Raw genomic sequence first — 354 nt, 5'->3', positions numbered from 1 at the left:
TGCTTCTAGCTCTGCCAGGCTCCAGCTTCCAGGAGCAAGGGCAGTATGGCTTGGTGGGCCCGGCTCACCTCCCTGAAGTCTGTCTCCTCAATGTAGATGGTGGGCTGGAAGGGCACTTTGTGAAAACCCCGGCTCTCATCAGCTGGAAAGTTGGGCACAATGACCTCGAGTGCCTGGGGAGAAGAAAGGGGTGAATGCTGACCTTGTGGAACCCCACTCCCACCCCAGACCACGGCAGTCTTACCTTTGGGTCAGGGAAGTTGGTGATGGTAACCTTGAGGGGCTCCAGAACAGCCATGGAACGGGGGGCCTGCTCATTTAGCACCTCGCGTGCACACGCCTCCAGCAAGTGTG

The 354-nt window shown here is 58.5% G+C and overlaps 1 protein-coding gene across 1 annotated transcript in view; it reads right to left on the bottom strand.

The window, feature by feature from the left end:
• The window catches only part of QARS (glutaminyl-tRNA synthetase), a gene marked incomplete at both ends in the record, with an annotated part of 3758 nt that overhangs the window by 1392 nt on the left and 2012 nt on the right, over positions 1-354 (bottom strand). The window contains 2 exons of the mRNA XM_009876888.1: positions 69-173; positions 245-354. The exon at positions 245-354 is cut by the window's right edge and continues 4 nt beyond it. Coding sequence (XP_009875190.1) covers positions 69-173; positions 245-354 — 215 coding nt within the window. The remainder of the gene's footprint in view (positions 1-68; positions 174-244) is intronic.

This window comes from Apaloderma vittatum, unplaced genomic scaffold (assembly GCF_000703405.1).
Source record: "Apaloderma vittatum isolate BGI_N311 unplaced genomic scaffold, ASM70340v1 scaffold25999, whole genome shotgun sequence".
Lineage (NCBI taxonomy): Eukaryota > Metazoa > Chordata > Aves > Trogoniformes > Trogonidae > Apaloderma > Apaloderma vittatum.
The sequence above is the reverse complement of the archived record's forward strand: the minus strand, read 5'-3'. Positions and strand labels throughout refer to the sequence as shown.